This window comes from Erigeron canadensis, unplaced genomic scaffold (genome assembly GCF_010389155.1).
Source record: "Erigeron canadensis isolate Cc75 unplaced genomic scaffold, C_canadensis_v1 Conyza_canadensis_unscaffolded:163, whole genome shotgun sequence".
Taxonomy (NCBI): Eukaryota; Viridiplantae; Streptophyta; class Magnoliopsida; order Asterales; family Asteraceae; genus Erigeron; species Erigeron canadensis.
This window is the reverse complement of record NW_025215563.1, coordinates 147-2,045: the sequence shown is the minus strand read 5'-3', so window position 1 is coordinate 2,045 and position 1,899 is coordinate 147. Positions and strand designations below refer to the sequence as shown.

At 33.5% G+C, this 1,899-nt stretch overlaps 1 protein-coding gene across 1 annotated transcript; it reads left to right on the top strand.

The window, feature by feature from the left end:
• Window positions 1-816: 816 nt before the first annotated feature.
• Window positions 817-1,611, top strand: LOC122584244 (dof zinc finger protein DOF3.5-like). Its single transcript, XM_043756457.1, has one exon. The coding sequence runs from the start codon at window positions 835-837 to the stop codon at window positions 1,609-1,611; it is 777 nt and encodes a 258-aa protein (XP_043612392.1). The 5' UTR covers window positions 817-834.
• The last annotated feature ends 288 nt before the right edge of the window (window positions 1,612-1,899 follow it).

Genomic DNA, 1,899 nt, shown 5'->3' with positions numbered 1-1,899 from the left:
AAGAAAAATGTTCACACTAATAAGTGTGTACAAATTCTATACTTTACACACTTATAAGTGTGGAGATCATTTCTTCACGGACGATTTCTTCGCACTTGTGTAAAAATTACATGTGAAGAAATGATTTTTATAGTGCGTAGAAATCACCCGCGAAGAAATTATCTTTACATTTAAAAGTGCGTAGAAATCTAATATTTTTTACATACTTGTTAGTGTGTAAAAAATTTCTTCGCACTTTTAAATGTGAAATTTGTAACCTTTTTCACACTTTTTAGTGTAGACTATTTATACACATTTTTAAGTGCGAACAATTTGGGAATTTTTTTCGCATTTTTAAAAAGTGGTGCGTACAAACGACAATTTTTTTGTAGTGACACAACGATATTTTGAAGGTTTTATAAAAAAAATAAAATATTCTTTTACAACATATATTTTTATAGTATTTTACATGTGATTGAATTTTAAAAACATACAATTCAATTGGAAAATTTAAAATTCTCATAGTTTTTTGGGAAAAAAATGGTTGATACAATAATTTTTTTTTCCTGTATATGCTAATTCAGATTAAATTTAACATGCAAATATAGTATTTCATACCCTCACGTATTGCTCTCCAAAAAACAGTTAACTTTAACCTCAAAAACGCACACTAGTGTGTGACAATCTCCAAGTGCTAACGCCCTTCCTTCTTATTAACGGCTTCGAGACCGCCCACGATCCCATATAGTACTCTACGCCACCCTAGCATCCACACCCTCTATATATTTCTTATTATTTACCTCCAAAGTCCACTAACATGCACATACTCTCGCCATCTCTTTCTCTCTCAAAAATATGTTTGACCAAATGATGCTACACTACCCACACAGGCCAATGGAAAATAGATGGAAACCTAGTATTGAAATTGCACCAAATTGTCCAAGGTGTGCCTCCCCCAATACTAAGTTTTGCTATTACAACAACTATAGCTTGTCACAACCTAGGTATTTTTGTAAAGGGTGCAGGAGGTATTGGACCAAAGGTGGGTCCCTTAGAAATGTTCCTATTGGTGGTGGATGTAGGAAGAACCGACGCTCACGACCTGCTAGATCTTCACAGGTCGAGAGTGGTAACTTGAGTTATGTCAATAACCCGAGTTTTAGTGGCGACTCATCCAGTGAATCACCAGAAAGAGCTAATATCGACCTTGCGGATGTCTTTGCTAAATTCTTGAGCAAAAACTCAAATCAACACAATCAAGAGACAATAGGAGATGATTCTTCCAATGGAAGCTTCGTGCATTATGACTATTCGGAAGATGGTAAAATGCAAAACATGGTGATTCCTCCATTTAGTGGTGAAGATAGCGAAATCGAAGAATTCATGGTTCAAGACACGAATCTTCTTGAGCTACAAGATATACTAAATGAAGAATTGCCACAAGATTTATCTTGGAATGGTGATCATACTACTACAATTCCTAGTTTTGCATGGCAACATGATTTTGAGCCATTCGTGTGCAACAAAGACGATTTGAACATTTCTACGGATGTAGTAACCGAGGATTGGAGCACAACACCACTGGATCTACCACCGGTTGGGAATTTTTTTCAGAGCTTTAATTTGACATGAAAATTTTTTATTCATGAATAATTTTTTAACATAAGTTTTATTAGGAAAAGAGGTTTGTCTTGGAAGTTAAATGTCACATTCCAAGAAAACCACACATACACACTTATACATATTGAGAGATTATATATATATATACGTAGCTAATATAATACAATAAGATTGAATTTTGGTTGATCCAAGTTTAATTTTACTTTATTATGCTATATAGTTCAGTTCTCATAACTACTTTTACATTTTTATGACCTTTTTTTCAACAACGACAATGTTCATTTATGTTATTTATATTCT

Excerpts from the sequence above, each read along its gene's own strand:
- LOC122584244 (XM_043756457.1), top strand. The coding sequence starts at position 835 with ATGTTTGACCAAATGATGCTACACTACCCACACAGGCCAATGGAAAAT.